The sequence below is a fragment of the Falco punctatus genome, assembly GCF_963210335.1.
Source record: "Falco punctatus genome assembly, chromosome: 4".
Taxonomy (NCBI): Eukaryota; Metazoa; Chordata; class Aves; order Falconiformes; family Falconidae; genus Falco; species Falco punctatus.
In genome coordinates, this window is record NC_137583.1 from 28,207,042 (window position 1) to 28,227,516 (window position 20,475).

Genomic DNA, 20,475 nt, shown 5'->3' on the forward strand with positions numbered 1-20,475 from the left:
CGCCGCCCCGCCCCGCCTCCCGGCGCGGCGCTCATTGGCCGAAGGGGCGAGCGCGAGCGGCACGAGACGGCGGCTGATTGGTCGGCGCGGGGGCCTAACGGGAGGGGCGGGGGGCGGCGAGGGGTCGGGGTGGCCGCTGAGTTGCCGGCGGGAGCGCGGAGGCGGGGCGCCAGCGCCCCCTGGCGGGCGGGAGGTGCGGCACAACCGGTTGGGAGTCACCGCCGGTACCGAGCCCTCGGGCGGGGAGACGGGGCACCGCAGGGGCTGAGGCACGGGGACAGTGAGGCACGGGGACACGGGGACTTAGGGACACGGAGGCAGGGAGAAACTGAGGCGCAGGAACATGGGGACACTGAGGCATGGGGACACGGGGACACTGAGGTGCGGGGACACTGAGGCGTGGGGACACAGGCACGGGGACATGGGGACACTTAGGTATGGTGACATAGAGACACTGAGGCATGGGGACACTGAGGTGCAGGGACACGGGGACACTGAGGCACGGGGGCATGGAGACACTGAGGTATGGTGACATAGGAACATTGAGGCATGGGGACATGGGGACACTGAGTCATGGTGACATAGGGACACAGTCATGGGGACACTGAGGCGCAGGGACACAGACACTGAGGTCTGGGGACACTGAGGCACGGGGACACTGAGGCACAGCGGACAGCAGCCCCCCCCCAGCAGCAAGCACAGCACAGAACCACCGAGGCCACCCCGGGCTGGGCTGACGGGTGTATAAAAGCCAAGAACAACAGCGCGGGGTGAGCAGCGCCGAGGGGACGGGGGACGGCAGCCACCGGCCCAGCTGGGGCCACCCCAGGATGGCCGCCATCGCCGTGCCCCGCGGCGGGCTCAGAGCAGGGTGATCTCGCTGGGCGGCAGCGTCAGCCTCTTCTCCCGGGCACCCAGCAGCATCTCCATGTGCGCGGCCACCACGCGGCACAGCTCCAGGCCCTGCCGAGGGGACACACTGTTGGTGGCCGGGCCACCGCTGTGGACTTCCCGGCAGGGGGTCCCCCACGGGTCCCCCCCACCTGCTCCAGCTGCAGCTGGGTGATGCCCTGGGCCAGCAGGTCACCCAGCGTGATCTCCACGTAGGGGTAGCTGGATCCGGCTGTCGGCCGCTGCGTCCGTGTCGACTGGATCTCCTTCAGCGAGAACTTGGCGATGGGCTCCTGGGGATGGGGGGACAGGAGGGGTGGCCCGAGTGCCCCAGGGACCCCAGCGAGGGAACTGAGGATGGGAGCGGGTGCGGGTGGAGGCAGGATGGAGGGTGCTGGTGCTGCAGCCCCGTGCACAGGGTGGGCGCGGGCAGGCAAAGCTGGCCAGCTGGGGCCAGACCTGGGACCCCCGCCCGCTTTGGCGAGGGACAGCACCCCCCCACCTGCTGTCACACCCCACGGGGTGCCTGGCTCTGTCCCCGCAGTGAGATCGGGGTGGGGGCAGGAGCGGGGGGTGCCCTGGCCAGGTGGTGCCCACGGGACCCCATCCCCGACACAGCCCCCACCTACATGGGTCTCCTTGCTGAGGAAGTGGAGGCCGTTCTGGTTGACGGCCAGGATGCAGGGTGAGACGATGGCGTTGTTGCTGCAGCTCTGGATGTAGAAGAAGGACGAGCCAAACATGGGGTAGGCGCTCAGCAGCCCTGCAAGGTGGAGGATGGGGGCTCAACGCCTGCTGCCCCCCCCTCCTGCCCGGGCCCTGTCATGGGGGCTCTGCCAAGGGTCCTTGCCATCCCTATGCCTGGCAGCAGCTGGGTCAGCCCCCAGAGCCTTGCACCGCTTCAGGCTCTGGATCAGGGACAGGATTGGACCCAGGAGCAGTCGAGGGGTCCTGGGAGCTGCCTGCCCTGTCCTGCCCCTGCAGTCCTGTCCTCCGTGTGCAGCATTCCCCTGGCCATGCAGCGACCCAGGCTCCACATGGGGCCAAGGCTCCCCACGGAGGAGCCACCCAGCAGCATCACACCCCAGGCAGCATCTCATCTTCGTTAGCATTGCCTCCTGGGCAGCACCGCATCCCCAGCAGCCTTGCATCCCTGGCAGGACTGCATCCTCAGCAGCATCGCTTCCCCGGCAGCATCACCTCCCTGACCCCATCCCATCCCCGCTCACCCAGGAACTGTGCCCTGGCCTGATGGGTGCTGAGCGCCTGGGCTTGCTGCATGTGCTGGGTCACCATTTGGAGCCAGGATTGGGCCTTCAGCAGGCGGAAGAGCTGCGGGGGGACGTAGTCCTGCACCTCCCGCCTGCAGGGAGCCAGGGGTCAGGGCTGGTGCCGGCCAGTGGGTCTCACACCCCATGGGATATGCCCCCCCGGACCCTAGCCATACGCAGTGGGGAGCTGGTGGTGGTCCTTGGCGCGGTGCTGGAGGGCAGCCAGCTTGGCCACGTGCGGGAAGTGCTGCTCTCCCGGCCTCGCAGGCGGCAGGACAGTGAACAGCCCCTTGAGGTAGTCGGGGAGCACCTGAGGGAGACAGAGCACAGCGACACGGCTTGGGGATGGGGCACGCTCTGGGGGGGCACCCAGGGAGGTGGCTCCGGGGGAGTCTGGAGGGGTGGCCCGACCTGGTTGTAGTGGACAGTGACGTAGAGCTCATTGTCAAACTTGAGGGGTTGGCTCCAGACCACCCGGCGGCACCAGAAGGTGTAGGTGGCATCCCGGCGCTCCGTCTCGGCGGCCACATCCAGGACGTACTCCCGGCGGGTCAGCGGCCGCACGCTCTGCCCTGCGCCACCCGGGAGCCTGAGCACAGCTGCCATACACGGAACCCGACAGTGGCATGGCCATCCTGTCCCCACCAGCCCCTCACCTCTGTCGGTCACCACGAAGAGGATGTACTCATCAAAAGCCTCGGGGTGCTGCAGCCCCATCTCATAGCACAGCTCCTCAATCACGTCCAGAGCCACCTGGGCATGGGGACAGGCAGCTGGGATGTGGCCACATCCCCCTGCCACGCTCAGGACCACCCACCAATGGGTTCTGCATTGCAACTCATGCCATGCAGGTCCCCAGGGAGGGATCTCCCATTCCCAGAGAACAAAGTCCCCCAGCTCAGGGACAGCCAAGGGGTGCAGCCCCCCAACATCCACACCCTCGGGGCACCCACAGCCAGGCGGTCACCAGGTGCATCGAGCCTCTTGCCCCCTCTGACTCACCGAGCACGTCTTGATCTTGAGGTGCCTCTCGATGCCACCGGGCAGGAGGAAGAGCTGGCGCTTGGCACTGCGTCCAGCCTGTGTGGGGAGGACACGCTGGGGTGCAGGGGGGCCCTTCACACAGCAAGACCTCAGAGGACACCCCGAGCCCCTAAGCTATCCCGTGGGGACCAGCCCATGGGGATCATCCTGTACCTTGCCCACCCTGCTCGAGTGAGCCATCATACCCCACACCCCATGTGCCTAGAGCTGCATCCCCACTGGGGACCCCAAAAAGCTCAGGGCACCCCCAAAGCGGTGTTCCTGGGAAGCAGACCCCAAAAAGGACTGTGCTCCCTGTGCCAGCAAGCTCAGCTCCAGGGCGCTGTCCCAGGGGGAATCCTGAGCCCATGGGGGGATCCAGAACCTCCGAGGGGATCCGAAGCTGGCATCAGCCCTGCCCCACGCCCATGGGCACCCATGAGCACCCAGCCTCACCACCATGGCCCTGAGCTCCATGCTGCTGGGGAAGAGGCTGCGGCCACCGAACTGCAGGGTTTTCCGCAGGTTTTGCTCACAGGCTTTGGCGATGCCTGGCAGGGACAGGGACCAGGGTGAAGGATGGGGAAGAGCTGTGATGCTGGCTCTGCTGAAGCACGTCCTGAGCCCCATGACAGCCCTGGGTGTCCTCCTCCATCATGCACCCAGCACCCTGGGGCATGCACAGCCCCTACCATGGAAAGGCAGCTCCGGGTGCTTGCTGGCATCCTGCAGGAAGGCCAAGAGGAAGGGCCTGAACACCTCGGAGCACTTGTAGTAGGCAGCGAGGATGTAAAGCAGCCTCCAGCCCTTCTGGCAGCTGTCCCTGCCGGGAAGAGCTGAAGCTGAACCCCCAGGGAGGGCAAGGGTGCCTGCGGTGGGCTGCAACAGCACCCATCGCCCCAGGGAGCAGCACAGCCTGCTGCCAGGATGGGGGTCTCTGGTCTCCCCCCACGCTGGGGCAGCTCAGCCTGGCCAGGGACACAAGTGCCAGCCTCTGCTGTCCCAGCTGGGGTGGATGGCACGGGTGCAGGGACTCACGGCTTGGAGCTGGTGTTGTTGGTGATCTGCTTGATGATCTGGCAGTACGCCTCATCCCGCAGGACCTCGTGCTCTGCACACAACTGGGGGACAGGCATAGCTGCCACATGGCTGCCACCCCCTGCCCAAGCCACCCCCAGGCTCACCGCCCCAGTGGCAGATTTACCTTGAGGATGGTGCAGACAGCATCCAGCTCCGTCTGTCCCCGCAGAGGGTGGTCACCCATAAACTTCATCACGGCTGGGGACAACAAAGCCACACGGTGACACAGCTCACCCTGTTACTTCCCCAGGGACATGGTCCTCTGAGTGGGGGCAACAACTCGGCCACATAGGGCGTGGGATCAGAGGAGCTACCCCCCCCCCCCGCCCAGGCCACCCCATCTGCCCACCCTGGTCCTGTCCCCACCCTTCTCCAAGGATGGGGCTGGGGGTGGCTGTGGGACAGGGGTCGGGGCACTCGCGCCCCCCGCCTACCTTGGAAAGCCTCGGTGGCCAGTTTGTTGATGCCACCATCCACAAATTCAATGAGCGACTCCTGGATGGGGATCTGGGGATGGGGCAAGAGGGTCAGCTCCTGGGGGCAGCCAGAGGGATGGGCTGGCTGTTGGGGTGGCGTTCGGGGAGCTCTCGAGCACGCTCGGACCTCAGGGGGACTTGCAAGTGACAGCAGGGCAGGGGCACCCCGAGGTCCCCTGCTTCCCCATACCTTGGTGAATGTCAGCATCTCCAGCACACCCGGCACATCCCTCCTGGCCTTCGTCTCGCCCAGGTCCCTAGGAGACGGACAAGGGAGCAGCTGGGCACGGGTGTCCCCACCTCGGGGTGTCCCCATCCCACTACTGGGCACTCACGTGGTCCCGTGCTGTGCCACGCGGAAATACTGCCGGGCAAAAGCCAGCATGGGCCGGGTCCCTGCGGCATCCCTGAGCTGCTCGCCCCCATCTCCCCCTGGACCCTCCACGAAGGCGGTGCCGGCCTGGGATGCCTGCGAAGCGGGGCCGTGGGCACCGGGCACAGCCGGCACCGTGTTGGCAACCGCCCCAGGCCAGCACCCACCTCGGTTTTCCGGTCCAGCTCCTGGGCCACGGCGGTGGAAGCCACGGCCACGGCCACGGCCGCTGAAGCTGCCACTTTGCCCTGCTTGTCCCTGGGCTCCTCTTTCCTCTCCGCCGGCAAATGGACGAAGTCGGGAGCCGCGACGGGCTGGACATACTCAGTAGGGAAGAGCCCTGACCTGCCGTGGATGGCTCCGAACTTCCACCCTGTTCCAGGCAGGTGGTGAGGATGGCCCCAGGCTGGCAGCCCCGTGGGTCACCCCCTAAAAAGCCTCTGCTCCCCGAGCCCTTTCCAGGGGTCTGGCTGCAGGTTTTGGCTGCAGACAGCTGCGGTTGGGCATTGCTCGAGGTAAAGGTGCAGGCCAGGGGCCACAAAGCCCATTGCCTGCAGGCACATGGGGCAGCACCCGGTGCCACCCAGGGTGGGGATGGCAGGGGAACATCCCTCTGCTTTGGATTGGTACCGAAAGGAGCCCAAATCATCCTGCTGAGGGGTGACAGAAACAGGATCCTGCCACATGCCCCAGCCCCAGGAAGGGACATGCCTGCGGGCAGTGTACATGGACCAGGGACACACGCAGGGACAGCGTGACACCCACCAAAATCCTGGGTGCCTGTCTTCAGCTCCTCCAGGTACATCACCTTCTTGCGGACCACACAGCCATAGTAGTGGTCTGTTGGGACATCATGGGGACACAGGGTGTCCCAGGATGCGAGGCCAGGGCACAGCCACCTTGGGGGCTGGTGAAGCCACCAGTCCTGCTGCCCCTGTGCCCCTCATCGAGGGTGTTTTGGCACAGGGGGCTGTGGCAGGGCTGCTCACCTCTCTCTGGGTGCTCCAGTGGCTGCAGGTGGATGATGTCCCCTTTGTGGAAGCTGAGCTGGCGCCCGTCCTCCGGGCTGTAGTTCCTCACGGCCACCACGTACTGGGAGTCCTGGGCACAGCAGGGGCTGGCACAGCCCGTGCACGCGGGCACATGCATGCACACCCACGCACGCCTGCATCCCACCAGCACTGGGGTTTCAAGCACCCATGGCTGCAGGACCACCCCAGGGTGCCCATGCCCACCCCAGACAGCCCCACTGGCAGGGTGCCTTTACTGCTCACCGCAGCCCCCCAAATGTGGGCACACAGGCAGGGTACAGCCCCCAGGAGATGCTCCCCGCCAGCCCCCTGGCCCTGGGGCAGCCCCTCCCCACCTTCCTGAGCTCCGTGATGAAGTGGTCGACCATGGCCTTGACCTGGGGGGCTTTGGGGGAGAAGAGGATGAGCTTCTCGCTGCGCAGGTTCAGCTCCAGCATGTTCCTGGACGGGGTGGTCACGAACAGCACGTCGGCATAGCTGGGGCAGGGTGAGGGGAGGCTGTAACACCTGGCACCCACAGCACCCATCCCAGCACCCACAGCACCCATCCTACCCTGACCACCCAGGCTCCTCATCCCTACCTGTACACCCGCAGCACCCGCAGCTGCTCCCCGGGGACGTTGGTGCCCTTCACCAGCCGCAGCAGCTTGATGCCGGCGTGGGACACAGCCAGGATCTGCACGCCCGTCCCCACGCTGCCCTGCGGGCCGGCACGCTGCCTCAGCTGGGGGCTCGGGGCTGTGGTGCCCCCCACCCTGCCCTGCTCTGTAGCTGGACCCTCACCGTGGCGGGGAAGAGGCGCGAGAAATACACCTCACAGCTGTCCCGGGCTGCAGTGATGATCTCCCTCTTGACGCTCTCAGTGGCCACGGGGCTGAAGGAGTCCAGTTTGTTTTCCGCTGTGGGGAGAAATACCCACTTTGTGAGCATCCCCCCTCCCCAGGAGGGATGCAGACACAGGGTTCACAGCGAGAGCAGGGATGCTCATCCCCTTCCCAAGCCTGGCAGGACCATGATGGAGAGCCAGGTGTCCCCCTCGGTGCAGCAAGCCTGGCTGAGACCTGACACAACTCATGCTGTTGTGGAGCACTAAACCACAGGGGGCTCGTTGTATTTGGAGGCAAAACTACCCCAAAACAGCAGAGCCAGCTGTGGCTTGGAGATACGCAGGAGATGAGGATGGGCAGGCGGGGGAGCTGGGTGTGAGTCCCCCAGGTTTGGGGTCCCCAGGTGTGAGCCCCCCAGCCCAGGAGCAGCAGGCGAGGGTTACCAAAGAGGGCTTTCAAGCGGAGCCGTTCCTCCTGGCTGATGCGGATGCAGGTGCCGGAGAGCGTGTCGTTGAAGATCTAGTGAAGGGGGTGAGGAGCAGTGGGGCAGTGTGGGGGGAGCAGTGGTGCCCTCCAGCCCCTCTGCCCTGCCTGGCCTCCCCCCCGCCCCCAGCTTGGGACAGCCGATAGGGACACCCTCTGCTCCTCCACCGCAGCTCAGCAGGGGAAGACAGGACAGCCATGGTGGGATGAGTAAACCATCACCCTGGTGGGGGGACACCCCAGCTCCCGGGGGACCCCAGGGGGGGCTTTGGGGCCAGCTCGGTGCCTCACCTGCCGGAAGATGAGGTCGAGCAGCAATGGGTTGTTAATGTTGTCCTTGGGGTAGAAAACCTGCCAGGAGCGAGACCAGTGCAGCATTACTGGCGTTACCCACTCTGCAGGGGCTCAGGCTTGGCGAAAAGCCTCTCTTATCCCCCTTGGACACCAGCCTGTCCTCCCCGCACCCCGCACCTCCTTGCGGATGTATATTTTCCAGGGCACGTTGTGGTAGGTGTAGAAGTCCTCGCTGCAGCTGCGGTGCAGCTGGGTCTGGACCTGCTGTGCCTCAGATGGGAGCTCCCGCGAGACAGAGACTGTGAAGGGACAGAAAACCCTGCACATCCCTGGGGGGGACCATGAACAGCCCCCCTCCACCAGGGTAAACAGACACAGGGTCCAGCTTTGGGCAGGGAGGGTTTAGCTGGACACAGCAGTTATCCCGTGAGGATGCTGTAGAGCCAGACCCACATCCGGCTGCATCAGGCATCGCCCGGTGCTGTTGGGGAGGATGAGGGGCATCAGTTTGCCCTGCCCGCCCCGCCCAGTGCTGCAGCTCTGCCCTGCAATACCTGGGGGCCGGGTGGCTGCCAGACGCCCTGTTGGTGCTCGCAGCTGGTACCTGCCGCTGGTGACCGGCTTCACCGCAGCCACCGGCTCCTTGGGCCCCTGCGAGGCAGAGAGCTGGCTGCTGCCAGGGCCGGTGACTCCCCCAGCCCAGCATAGGGGACACGAGGGTGGTCACATCCCTACCACAGCTGCCGGGACCCGGGCTGCAGAGAGCTGCTCCTTCAGGATCTGCATGGCTTCCTCGTGGGGGTCCAGCTTCTTCCCAAAGAGCTTGCTGCAAAGACAGCACCCCACATTGCCTGCATCCTGGCACCACCTGCACCCCCAGCATCACCTGCACCCTGGCATTGCGCGCACCCCACTATTGCCTGCATCCTGGCATCACTTGAACTCCATCATCACCTGCACCCTGACATTGCCTGTACCTGGCAACCCCTGCAACCCCACCATCGCTTGCACCTCCAGCATCACCTGCATCCTGATGTTGCCTGCACCCTGGCATCACTTGCACCCTGGCATCACCTGTGCCTGGCATCACCTGCATCCCCAGCATCACCTGTGACCTGGCATCACCTGTACCCCAGCACACGCACCCACAGGCAGGAGAGGCCGGTGGCTCAGCTGGGGGCTGGGGTGGGTACCTGGGGGGCTGGGATCCACGCGGGGCTGGCTGGCACTGCCGGATGATGTTGCGGATGTCATGCGTGGGCCGTGGGAAGTGCTCAGAGTTGAGCCGGGAATGCTGCACCAGCTCACCCGGCCACCGTCGGCCCACGGGCACTGTGGGGCCAAGCACACATCTTGGGCAGCGGCCAGGCACGCCTGGGGCCTGGCTCAGTGCCACAAGTCCCCATTGCCACCCTGTTGAGCTGGGACCCCTTACCAGCTTTCTGCAAGTAGGGCCGGGGCTGGGGGGCACGGGCTGGCGTCCCCTCCGCTGCTCTTCCCTGCAAGGGACACTGCGCTGTCAGCATCTGGCACCCCCCAGCTGCCCCCATCCCTAGGGAGCTGCCCTGCAGCGGAGACTGTGCAAGACTTGACACACACACACCCCGCCTGCCCCACTGACCGAGGGCCCAGGCAGCTGGTTGGCATCTACCCGGCGCTGCGGGGATGGGGCTGGCTCCGGGGCTGCGACAGCAAAGGAGGAGAGCTCAGCCGGGGCGTCCTGCAGCCCCATATCACAGCTGTGGGGCGCTGGGTGCAGGGCTGTGCCTCACACCAGGGACCAGGTGGGGAAACTGAGGCAGGGAGCTGCGTCGGGATGCAGAAGTGATCAAGGTGCTGACCCCTCGGCTGACGCATCTCCACAGGCACGGGGGGTCCGCTCCGCTTGGCATCACCACCGCTGTCCCCACCTCCCACGCCACCTCTTCCCTTCATCCTCTGTGAGAGGGCAGCCGGCTTCTCCAGCTCCTGGGGGGCAGGTGTCAGGGGATGGAGGCCAAGCCCCCTGCACCCCCAAAACGCTGGGCTCCCTCTGCCTTAGGCAGGGGGACGTCCCTCTCACCCCATTGCCGCAGGAGAGCACGGGGTCGAAGAGGCTGTCCAGATACCGGTCCAGACCCTTCTGGCTGCGTGGCTCCCCAAATTCCCCGTCTGCTGGGGGACGAGGAGTGATGAGCTGCCGGCAGCAGGGCTTCACCAGCAGAGCCCTGCCAGCAGCTCCGAGGGGCCGGCGGGGTGATCCCTTACCATGGGGCTGGTATGCTTCCGTGGATGGCAGCGTGGGGGCTTTCACAGCTGGGGGAGGAGGCACATCATCCAAATCCAGGCTGTGTCCCAGCACCCTGCAGAGAGGGAGGATGCGCTCATTGCGCACCCACTGGGTGCCAGACCCCCCTGGACCCTGCCCCACACCTCTGCCAGCACCCATCCAGCCTGGTGCTGGTGTTTCCCTCAACAGCCCCGCAGCAGGGGACCAGTCCCTTCCCGGGTACCTACGCCCAGCTGTCCCCGCCGTGGCTCTCGGCCCCCTCCCATGCGATGAGAAAGCAGGACTTCTGTTTGGGGAAGCCCCGGAGCAGCTCAAGGTCAGAGATGAGGTCCAGGACATAGTCGTGGCCGGCCAGCTCGGCCCACTGGGCACCCGCCTTCATGGCCACGGACCAGCCACGCCAGCCTTCTGTCAGCCCCCTGCCAACAGCAGGACGCTGGGGACAGGCACGGGCTGCCAGCGGTGCCCTGGCTCTGGGGGACACCCTGCCCGTGAGCTGGGCATTCCAGCTCCCAGGTCCTGAAAGAGCCCCAGGGTGATGCTGTGCCCGGTGCTCACTGTGCTGGCTGGGTGGGTGCTGAGCCAGCGCGTACCTGTGCTTCAGGACATGCCCTGCCAGGTCTTCGCCCGTGCTCCAGGAGTGGATGGGGCAGGAGAACTGGTCACCTGTGGAGGGACAGGTGACGAGCCAGTCCCACCAGTCCCCTTCTGCCCATGACAGTGGCAGTGTGGTCAAGCTGGGACCGACCCTTGCTGCCACCGTGCCCTCAGCCCCATGCCACCCCGCACCGTTGAAGCAGTGGAGGTCGAGTGCCATGCTGGCTTGCTGCCGGTTCGCCGTCCACTCCAGCAGTGAGGGGGGGAAGGCACGGGCAGCCGCAGCACCCAGCTGCGACTGTGCCATGGCGTGCATCAGCTTGCGCTGGCACACTGGCTTGTAGCCAGCAAAGGCGTAGTCGGAGACGAACCTGTGGGGAAGGAAGAATGCTGCAGGAGGGACACGGGTGGCACTCACAGGCACGTGTGCCAGGCCAGGTCAGGGGACCACAGAGAGACTAAGAGCATCCTTGGAGGGACCTCAGCAGCATCCTGGGCACTTGTGCCAGGCTGGCCAGAGGAATCGTGGAGGGACCTGAGCATAATCCCTGGCCGCATGTGCCAGGCTGGCCCTGGGGCCATGGAGGAGCTCAGAGCATCCCCAGCAGGACCTGGGTAGCATCCCTGGGTACGTGTGCCACGCTGACCCAAGGGAACCTGGAGGGACCTGGGCAGCATCCTCAGGCACATGTGCCAGGCTGGCCCGGGGAGCCCCTGGAAAGCCCCCGCAGCATCCCCAGGCAAGAGTGTCATGCTGTCCCTGAGAGTCCCAGCCAGCCCCGGTCCCCGTCCCTGTCCCCAGCCCCAGCTCACTTGAGGAGGTACTTCTCGAAGGTGGCGGACGGGGGGAAGGCGCTGAGGCAGGCGGCCAGCAGCAGCCAGCCCCGCTCCTCATTGTTGACGTTGGTGTTCCGCCAGACCTGGTTGGCGGCTTGTGCCAGGAGCTCGTCCCGCAGCCCCGGCACCGACAGCCCCTTCTGCACGATGTAGTTGCCGAAGAGGGTCTCCTGCGGGCCGCCCAGCCCCGGGTCCCCCATGAACCGCAGGATCTGCCGCGGGGACAGCGAGGTCCTCCCTCCGGTCCCGGGCAGGGAGCGGGCAGGGGACCACAGCGCCGGATCCTGCGCTGGACCCTACCTACCAGTTGGAAGAGGCTAAGCGCCTCGTGGCGCAGCTCCTCGTCCAGCCGGGTGAGGGGGGCTGCCAGTGGGGCCGTCAGCATCCCGAACGCCGGTTCCTGCGGTGACACCCGCACCCGTGGCTACCCAGGCCCCGGGGACAGCCCCAGGATACGAGGGGCCGGCCCCATGGCACTGAGCATGGCGTTGGTGCCGAATGGGGACTCTGGGGCTGCAAAAGGGCTGGGGTGCAGGATGGGGCCGGCAGCCTCCTGGCAGCAGGACGGGGACGGGATCCAGCTGTGCTGCCAGCACCACAGGTGCCAGCACCTCGGCGAGGCTGAGAGCAGGATCCGGCCCCAGTGCTGGCATTGGGGATGCCAGGGACTGGGAAACACACGGCAAAAATAGGGGGCAAGGAGGAGGAAGGGGGTAAAGCGATCGTTGATGGGGCCGGGGTCCCAGGAGCAAAGCGACCTGGTCTCCCGCCCCAGCGTTTCAGGATCTGCCCCGCGTCGGGCGTCCAGGAGGGCTCGGCGGGTCTCTCTCCGATAACCTCAGCGGGGTCCCCCCGGCCTCTGGAGACGACAGGAACCCACGGGGAGGGAGGGAGGCGGCGGCCGGCTCCCTGCAGCACCACAGCCGCCCCGGATCCGGCCCCTCTCACACCCCGCGGCATCCCTGGGGCCGCAGCCGGGGCAGAGAACAGTGGGATGGTGCGGGGAGCCGCCGGGCAGAGCCACTGCGGGGACCTTGAACCTAACCGCTCAGCCACGACCGAGGCATCGAGGACCCCCCGAAAGCTGGCTGCCTCTTGGGGCAGGCTCCCCGCCGCCAGCCCGCGGCGCCCACCTTACCTGGAAGTGGCCCCGCACGTACTTGGCCATGGGGTAGTCGTTGATGTCGAGTGGGAGGGTGAGCTGGGAGTCGGGCTGCAGCGCCGGTGGTGGCACCAGGACCACACAGCCGGCATTCACCTCCCGGGCAGCTACGGCACAGCGGGCAGCTATGGCACGGCCGCAGGGATGGGGACAAGGGGCTGGGAGCGGTGCCGGCGGCGGTGCGGGACACACTCACCTGCAGCGGCTTCCAGCAGCCCCATCAGCTCGGCTGGGATCTCCAGGTGGGTGACATCCACCACCTCCCTCCTCGTCAGCTCCTGGTGGCACAGCGCAGGGATGTACCCACTGCCACGCTGCTCCCTGCCCCAGCACCCATGGGTGCCTCAGCTGGCAGCATAGGGATGGGTGAGCACAAGGCAGGGACAAGGGCACAGCAACACGGGTTGCAATGTACATCACACGTGTGCTCACCCCCATGCTGCCCGCCTGCACCCCATTACCTGCTTCATCCTCTCCTTCTCCTCCTCTGCCCGCCGGCGGGCGTCCTCCTTCCTCTGCAAGCAGAACAGCCACACTGAGCCCCAGATGGGAGCAAAGGAGGGAGACCCAGAGGCAGCAGGACCCCCCTGGGTGCCATTGCCCCCTCCAGCATTGCCAGGCTTTCACCCCAAAGAGGCACTGCCCATGCCCCATGGGGCATGGAGGAGGTGGTGGGGATGGTGTCTGGGGGGCCTCAGGGTCTGGGGGTGCCACTGTGCCCTCTCCAGACACACCACCAAACATGCAGCAGGGTGGGACTGGGTGCCCGGGACCCCCCTGGGATGTGCCAGCTCCCCACCTCACCTTGAGGTACCGCCGGCGGTTGACATAGATGTGCACCAGCGACCTGAACTTGATGAGCGTGCGCCGCATGCACCGGTACCGCCGCCTGTGGGAGGCCACTCGTCACCCTCTGCCACCCACCAGTGCCCACCCACTGCCCGCCCAGGACCCCCACCTGGCCAGGTAGCCTCGTGCCCGGCTCTGCAGGAGGATGATCTTTCGGCGGAGGGAGCGAAAGCGTCTCTTGATGAAGAAGGTGCGAGCGTAGCGCTGGAGTGTGAGTGCGGCCAGGTGATGGGCACGGGCTCGCTTGCTCTCCAGCGCCTGGTACAGCTGCTCCTTCAGGAAGAGCTGGGAAGGTGGGGGGGGTGATGCTGTGAGCCCTCCACTTCAGCCGCCCTCCCCTTGGGCATCACCAGAGCCAAGCGTGGGACAGTACCTTGGTGACGCCAACATAGTACATGCTGGGGCTGACGGGGCAGAGGTTCCTCAGCATCTCCACGCAGTTGGCCCCATTGGGAATAACGCTGGACCACATATCAACGAGGCAGCGGTACCTGGGGGAGCCCATGACACTGTCACCATCACCACACAGGATCCCCCCCGGGACACTGGCATGGACCCTCCCTGCAGTGATGAGCACCACGCCTGGGAAAGCACCTTCTCCCAGTGCTGTGCACCAAAACAGGCGGCTCCCAGTTCCCACCATGGGGGAAACCTGGGCCAAACACCGCCCCCTAAAACATCCACAAGCTCTGTGGTGTCCCCATGCCAGGATGGTGGTACCCGACCCACATCCCCCAGGCACCTGTCGATGAAGACGAGGAAAGGGATGCGGATGGGGAAGCCCTCTTTGCGGATGCGGATGGTCTCCAGGATACCCGAGTACCGCAGCTGGCTGCTGACCACGTCTGCCTCAAAGAGCCCTGGCTCCTGGGGAGAAGATGAGGAGAAGCATCGGCAGCCGTGCAGGCAGATCCCTGCCCACCACACACCCCCAGTGCCAGCAAGGGCAGGCAGCACTGGCATTGCACTGGCAGCTCTCACCTTCTTGTTGTTGGGTTTGAGACAGCGCACGAAGAAGGGGTTACACCTGTGTCAAAGGTACCCCATCAGCCATCAGGGACAGGGGACAAAGCCAGCCTGGCCACCTTGGGCTTGGGTTTGGCTGTCCACCCTGCTCCTGCCAGCTCCAGTGCATGGCCTGGCTGCCCAGCCTGCCCGCACTGCCCACCCTGCCTGCCCTGACCTCTCCATCTTTTCTACCAGGTCCAGGAGTGACTGCTGGAACCGAGCAGCCACGGTGGGGGCCTTGTACCGCCGTGTCCTGGTGCTGCTCCTCCTGACCAGGCTCCTCTGCCGGGCTAACACCTGGGCATGGCCGAAGAAGAGGTTGGCCACCACCTTGGGGAGATGGCGAGGGTTAGGGAGGAGGAAGGTGACCAGGATGGTGCAGCTCTCCTGGCTTCCCAGACCAGCTGCTGCCTTTTTGCCCAGCCCTGAGCGAGTTGTATCCCCTATTTGTGGCTGGATTCCCCGAACAGGGATGGGGATAGGGATGGGGGAGCACAAGGGCAGCCCATGTGCCCATTTGGTGCCAATGCTTGAGGGGTCAAGCCTAGAAGACCCTGTGGGAAAAGGGCACAGGGTGAAGCTGGAGGCATCCCCTGCTTCTGGTCCCCCTGGGCTTCACTGGCCATGGGGCACATGCCTGGGGACATAAAAAGGGATGTGTACGGCAGGGGGCTATCAGTGCCTGGTGTTCCATCAGCAGAGCCACCACCAGGCAGGGCCCTACCTTGGTCCTGCTGCTGATGAACAGGTCCAGCACGTCCTGACGGACCTGGTCATAGTTTTTATCCAAAAACTTGTGAACCTGGCAAAGAGCAAAACCTCATGGTGAGGAGCCTGGTGGCGTGGTGGGGGGAGGCAAGGAGCTCCAGGCCAGGATGAGGGGCCCCAGCTGGACCCCCTGCCCCAGGGATCAACCCCATAAAGCTCCTTTTTAAGCCTCCTTAAAACCCCAGCTGGGTACCCCACTGCCACATACCTGGTAGGTCACCTTCCCTGCGTAGTGCTTGATGGTGAACTCAGGCAGTGGCATCTTCGGCTTCGTGTACAGCGGGTTCATCCCATGGTGGTAGTGACACTTCTGGAGGAACGTGTGGTCGGTGGCCTGGGTACGGGCACAGGGGTGAGACATGGCTTGAACAGTTCAGCAGCCTTGGGAATGTAAGCACCGGGATGGGGATGCCTGGACAACTGTCCAGACCCTGCTGTCAGCTCTGCCACCCAGAAGCTGCACAGTCATGGGTATCTGCTGCTCTGTGCCTCGGTTTCCCCATTGTCAGAGAGGGTGCAACCACCCTTCCCTCTTTTACAGGGCAGCTGGGAGGGCTTTTTTCATTAATTCTTGCAAAAGCAAGTCCTCTGGGGGATGCTGCTCCTGTGACACCAACCTGGGACCTCTCAGGGCTTGTCCAGCCTAGAGAAACCCAGAGGGTCTCCCAGGTTGTCCAGGACAGCACAGGAGCGGAGCAGCCCTTGTCCATAGCGACTCCCCAACCACAGTGACTGCCTAGTGCTGCCATCCTCACCACCTCACCACCAGCAGCCCCTCACCTGGGGGAAGCAGCTCTGGTCATCGAGGATCCGGAGGATGCCGTAGGGCTTCTGGGAGATGAGGTCGATGCAGGGCTGGTTGTCGCTGAAAGGGATCTCCTTCCACTCGATCTGCTCCCGGATATATTCCTCCTGCGGGGCCAGCACCCGGTCAGCCCCATGCCCCTGGCCCCGTGGAGATGCTCAGCGTGGGGGCAGAGCCCAGCACTGCTTGCTGGCTCACCTGCTCCTCCTGGAAGACGATCTTGTTGAAGAAGAACTGCAGGTACTCATTGGCATAATTGATGCACAGTTGCTCAAAGCTGTTGAAGTTGAGGTCCTGCGAGAAGGAAGGTCCGTGGAGCCCAAGAGCCCACAGTCCTGGGGCTGGCAGCCGGGGGGATGAAGCAGGGATGGATCCTGCTCACCTCGAAGCCGTAGATGTCCAGGATGGCGATGGAGAGGGCCTCCTGCCGTGGGTACACCAGCTTGTTGATGCGGTCTGTGAGCCAGCCGAAGAGCAGGGCATAGAGGGTCTTGGCAATGGCATCCCTGGGAAGAGGCGGGATGAGCAGAGTGCCGGAGCTCCGGCATGGCACGGCACCACATACACCCCCACCCTCCGTGGCCAGCACTCATCACAGCCCCATGTAGTGCATGGGGCAGCCCTTAGAGCTGCAGTTTTAATCACTAGAGAGCCTAATCTGCACTGGGGGACCTGACCATCCCTTTTCCCAGCCTGGCATTGCCCCTCCCAACCATTTCCCAGGGGCGCCCCACCCCCAGCACAGCCCCCTTCCCCTCTACCTGGCATCCACGGCACTTTCCACAGTCAGAGGGGTAAAAATCTTTTCCCGCAGCGTTTCCTGTTTGAAGCACACAAAACCAACGGCACGATGGAGTTTTGGCAACACCAGCCATGGTCCCTAGGGGCCAGGGACCCCGCCCACCACCACCTGTGCCCCCCCTGCACTCACCGTCACCTTGAAAGTGATAGCTTTCTGCAGGCCCTCAGGGGAGACCTGCAGCAGCTCAGCTACTGTCCCAATCTCTGTGGCGCTCACCACTGTGGCGATCTCCTGGCAGTCGGTCTGCAGGAGATGGTGAGGCGGTGGGATGCAGTGACCCCCCTCCACCACATCCCAAATCAGGCCCGAGGAACGTGGTTTGGCTCCCCATAGGGTACCTCGTATTTTTCAAAGTAGACATTGCCCAGGTGAAGGACAGATGAGAGGATGCGGAAGATGCTGTTCTGCTCCTCCACGCTGAAGCTCAGCACCTCCATGGTGTTGAGCAGCCGACGGAAATCTTCCGCGTCGTCCTTGCCGGGGATCTCACAGTTCCCACCCTGGCATGGCCCCCTCGGTACATCAGTGGGTCCCGGGGAGCAGCACCCAGGGGCAGCACCCAGAGGTGGGGGGGGGACACCCCACCCTGAGCACCCTCCCCATCCGCACACCGAATCCAGGAGAACTCAGGAACCCACTGGCACCCTGAGCTTGGCCAGCCCCTCCGAAGAGGAGGCAGCATGGGGGGGATTGGGCAGGGGGCTTGCTACCTGGTTAAGGTAGTAGTAGGTCTCGGCGCCCTGCAGGCAGTACCGCTGCCGCTGCTGGGCGGGCAGCCCTGCCAGCATCTCGTAGAAGATGTGGTAGTTGCGCTCGCTCTTGGCCTGGGGAGCAGAGGACCAAGCTGGGGCGGGGGCAGCAGAGGGGGCAGTGGTGGGGGGCAAAGCCTGGGACCCCTCTCTCCACCCACCTGGAAGACCACACGGGACTTCTCCAGCAGGTACTGCGAGGTTATGGCACCGCATATCAAGCCACTGCGGGAGCAAGAGCAGGCACCCAGCTGGCAACCTTGGCACGGGCAGGGGCTGTGCCCGCTGTCATGGTGCCCACCCCTGCCCCGATGCTCCCCCTGGAACTCTGGGGTCAGTGCTGGTCCCCAGGTGCCCCGCACTAGGGATGGGAGGACAGGGAGAGGTGCCTGCACCCAGGTCCCAAGCAAGGGCTGGAGCTGCTGCACCCCAGCGTGAAATTGGGCACCCCCCTAAACTGGGATCAGTGGGGCTGAGTGAGGGTGGGACAGGCCATGGGGACAGGGACTGGGAGTGGTCAGGCTGTCAGCCCAGGGCACAGCACTCCTGCCCCAGGGACAGCAAACGCTGCCTATCTTCAGGTGATGTCGCTTTTCAACCACCAAGGTTTGTCCCCAAGTGTCCCCACGTGTGTCCCACCCCAGAGCCGAGGGGCAGCCTGGCAGCAGGGCTGGGGCTGGGTTGGGCACCCCTGGGGCAGGGGACACACACAGGGGGTGGGGGCCGGCTGCACGCGGGTGTCGCTCAGCGTTACTTACTCCTCCAGAAAGATTTCCACAAATTTCCCAAACCTGCTGGAATTGTTGTTCCTCACGGTTTTGGCATTGCCGAAGGATTCCAGCAAGGGGGTCGCCTCCAGGATCTGCCACAGTGACGGGGAGAGCCAGGAGGTCAGCCCGGCCACCCCAACGCACCACGGGCTGTCCCCATGGCAGATGAGCCCTGCCTGTGACCCTGCCACCCTCCCTGTCACCCCCTGCCCCATGTAGACACCCATGGCTGCTAAAATTCGAGGTGTGCACTGCAGCCAGGATGCATAAGGATGTGGGAGAGCGCAAGGACCCCATGCACGTGCATGCACCGAGCTCTTGCTGTCCATCCCTGCCATCCCCCCGCAGCTGGGGTGACGTGACAGAGATGCCATCATGATGCTCAGTCCCCTTGAACCGTCCCAGCCCACGTGTCCCCCCCGGTACCTCTATCTGCCATGGTCCGGGTGGAAGCGTGGGGACAAAGAGAGAGCAAGACCATGAGCAGGGGGTGGAGGAGAGTACAGGGAGGTGGGACAAGGGGATGGGGACAGGGACGTCCCCAGGACAGCACCCTACCTGTGGGGCTGTGCTGCGTTTCTGGCTGACAGCCGCCAGGTAACGCAGGATCAGCTTGGTGGCTTCAGTCTTCCCTGAGCCGCTCTCCCCACTGAAATGCAGAGCAGGAGCATGGCCGGGGTCACCACCAGCTGAGCAGGGTGCACCCACCCAGCGCCCCATCCCAGGGCCACCCGTCGGCCCCAGGGTGGCAGCAGCATCCTGCAACCGGCCATTAGGGCAGCTCTGGTTGGGGCCACCCCAGGGAGAGCTGAGTGCTGTGTGTGGGGACAGCCCTGTCCCACCTGATGACGATACACTGGTTGTGTTTGGCATCCATCACTTTGGAGTAGGCGACGTTCGCGATGGCAAAGAGGTGCCTGGGGGGTGGGGAAGCAGAGGTGGGGGGGGTGGTGCCACGTCACCCCAGCACAGGGACCACTACTGTGCCCCGAGCATCCCTATGCATGGACACAGATGATCCAGCACCCTACAGCCCAGGGTCCTCGAGGGCCTGGGACCACCCGGGGGGCTGCTGTAGGACCCAGGGGTGGGTGATGGTGGGTAGTGGTGCCCTTGTCCCCACAGAGCATTTGGGGACAGCCTGGTACTCACGGCGGGTTCTCGCCCAGGGCTCTGCCTTCGTACTGCAGCACCTGCTCCGTCCCGTAGATGTTGTAGAGACGGTATGGGTTCACTGACACCAGGATGCTGCCGATGTAGGTCTGTGGGACAGCAGGGGTTGGGGCTGTGAGCTCTTGGAGCGCGATGACCCCCCCAAAGTCCCTACGCCGAGGGTCTTCAGGGGATGCTGTGCACCCCTAAGCTTACATAGATGAGCTGGCGCTCGAACCGCGTCCGGATGTTGCTCAGCACCGCGGCCTCCTGGAGGTCCCTGGCATGGAGCAGAGGCTGCCTTAGGGGGTGGCAGGGGGACAGGAGGCGTCTTCTGTCCCCAAGCATGTCCCCGGCCCCACAAGGCCAGAGCAGACCCCGTGTTGGGACCAGATGGGGTGGAGCAGTGGGGGCTGTGGGGTGCCTGGGCAAAGGGCACAGCCCTGCTGGTCCCTGTGGCACTGGGTCACGGTGGGTGGGCAAAGGGGATGGGGACACTCACTCCAGCTGGGTCATGTCCTCCAGCCCATCCTCCTCCTGTGCCTCCTGGTACCGCACGATGGGCAAGCTGCACAGCGACTGCATCTGCACAGAGCAACCCAGCCCAGCTCCGTCACGGCAGGGCTGTGCCAACACCCTCTGGCATCCCACCCCGTCACCGTCACCACCCCAAAACCACCACCTGTGACAAAGCCAGGGATCCCACAGCCAGCGACGGCAGGGACCCTGAGCAAGTATCACATGGCCCCTAAACAGGTTCCCCACCGAGAGTATTGTGTGTCAGGGGAGAGCAGCAGTGCTGAAAGGGGGGACGTGGGGCCACCAAGGCATCTGTGGGGACTGTCCTGGGAAAGGCTGGTCCCAGAGACCCCCAGTCCCACTCACCATGGGCAGGTGGGAACAGGCAGAGGCGGCTGTGCCACCCCCCACCGCAACACGCCACAGTTCACCCCTACCC

The 20,475-nt window shown here is 64.9% G+C and overlaps 1 protein-coding gene across 1 annotated transcript; it reads right to left on the reverse strand.

Moving 5' to 3' along the window:
• Nucleotides 1-833: 833 nt before the first annotated feature.
• Nucleotides 834-20,104, reverse strand: MYO15A (myosin XVA). The gene is made up of 55 exons (XM_080386507.1): nt 20,020-20,104; nt 19,734-19,797; nt 19,518-19,627; nt 19,208-19,282; nt 18,354-19,014; nt 17,557-17,820; nt 17,185-17,346; nt 16,976-17,089; nt 16,806-16,864; nt 16,427-16,550; nt 16,243-16,338; nt 16,020-16,151; nt 15,448-15,573; nt 15,196-15,273; nt 14,647-14,801; nt 14,206-14,490; nt 13,837-13,954; nt 13,573-13,748; nt 13,419-13,503; nt 13,076-13,129; nt 12,811-12,892; nt 12,591-12,721; nt 11,757-11,852; nt 11,429-11,664; nt 10,246-10,986; nt 9,812-10,091; nt 9,591-9,717; nt 9,371-9,432; nt 9,185-9,248; nt 8,943-9,081; nt 8,485-8,575; nt 8,304-8,400; nt 7,927-8,048; nt 7,747-7,806; nt 7,416-7,491; nt 6,929-7,044; nt 6,727-6,845; nt 6,481-6,622; nt 6,104-6,215; nt 5,880-5,954; nt 5,282-5,487; nt 5,077-5,210; nt 4,700-4,998; nt 4,390-4,463; nt 4,224-4,306; nt 3,878-4,008; nt 3,642-3,736; nt 3,165-3,242; nt 2,819-2,915; nt 2,574-2,734; nt 2,339-2,472; nt 2,121-2,254; nt 1,521-1,654; nt 1,044-1,184; nt 834-963 (listed from the first exon to the last, which is right to left on the reverse strand). Exons 1-55 carry the CDS (start codon nt 20,100-20,102, stop codon nt 862-864), a joined length of 7,992 nt encoding a protein of 2,663 aa, XP_080242633.1. The 5' UTR covers nt 20,103-20,104; the 3' UTR covers nt 834-861.
• Nucleotides 20,105-20,475: the final 371 nt, after the last annotated feature.

Bases quoted from the DNA above. Each gene is read 5' to 3' on its own strand.
- MYO15A (XM_080386507.1), bottom strand. From the start codon at position 20,102: ATGCAGTCGCTGTGCAGCTTGCCCATCGTGCGGTACCAGGAGGCACAG. The intron at 8,401-8,484 runs GTAGGGATGTGA...TCTGCCTCGCAG, and splicing joins CCCGGGTCCCGGCAGCTGTG to GGGCCCAAGGAGCCGGTGGC. The intron at 4,464-4,699 runs GTAGGCGGGGGG...TGTTGTCCCCAG, and splicing joins GGCCACCGAGGCTTTCCAAG to CCGTGATGAAGTTTATGGGT.